Source organism: Lottia gigantea (assembly GCF_000327385.1).
Source record: "Lottia gigantea unplaced genomic scaffold LOTGIsca_33, whole genome shotgun sequence".
Taxonomy (NCBI): domain Eukaryota; kingdom Metazoa; phylum Mollusca; class Gastropoda; family Lottiidae; genus Lottia; species Lottia gigantea.
In genome coordinates, this window is record NW_008709110.1 from 101,581 (window position 1) to 102,311 (window position 731).

Sequence of the window (731 nt, forward strand, 5' to 3'; positions counted from 1 at the left end):
ATATAATGTCTACGGCCATACCACGTTGAAAGCATCAGTTGACTTCCGGTTTGGTTTTCATAGGAGAAAGACGTGTGTTGAATTCTCTATGTAAATCCGTTTGAATCCGTGAAATTCTTTTGAGGTTGGATACTCATATTATCTTTTGTGTATTTTGGATGACTTTCTGAACTATTTAAGGATATTATTTATTGGATATTATAGTGTATAAGTGATTTTTGGGCCTTTTGGCCCGGCTGCCTCAGCCGTGGACGGTGGACAGTTATCGTCAAGATGGCGGACGTTGACCTGTTGATTAAAAACAACACGGTGAAAGTGTTTGTTCACGATACTCGAAAATATCTTGCAAAGGAGATAATTGACTTAGTGGAGGAGAAACTTGGTGAGGATAGTGTACTGGCTTGTGTTCCTTGTAACGGTTCATATGATGTTACTCTTGTGCATAAGGATGTTGCATATAAATTGGTGGAGGACGGATTAATGGCAGACTGTAAAGAAGGTATGCATTGTAAATTTGTTGATTCGAGAATCAAGGTTGTTTCATTCATGCATATTCCTGTTTACATAAAGGATGAAGATATTTTGAAAAAATTGAAATCATGGGGTGTAAAAGTGGCCGGGCCTTTGATAAGGAAAACCGTTGATTTCAAAGGGAAAAAGAAATATGATGGCACCAGATATTTAAAGGTAGAGTTTCCTCCTAACGTGCCAGTTGCCGTATGCTACTATTT

General features: G+C 38.2%; 1 protein-coding gene across 1 annotated transcript in view; it reads left to right on the forward strand.

Moving 5' to 3' along the window:
- Window positions 1-273: 273 nt before the first annotated feature.
- The window catches only part of LOTGIDRAFT_162192 (hypothetical protein), a gene marked incomplete at both ends in the record, with an annotated part of 12,270 nt that continues 11,812 nt past the window's right edge, over window positions 274-731 (forward strand). Inside the window, one exon of the mRNA XM_009058159.1 lies at window positions 274-499. Within this exon, the coding sequence (XP_009056407.1) occupies window positions 274-499 (226 nt within the window). The remainder of the gene's footprint in view (window positions 500-731) is intronic.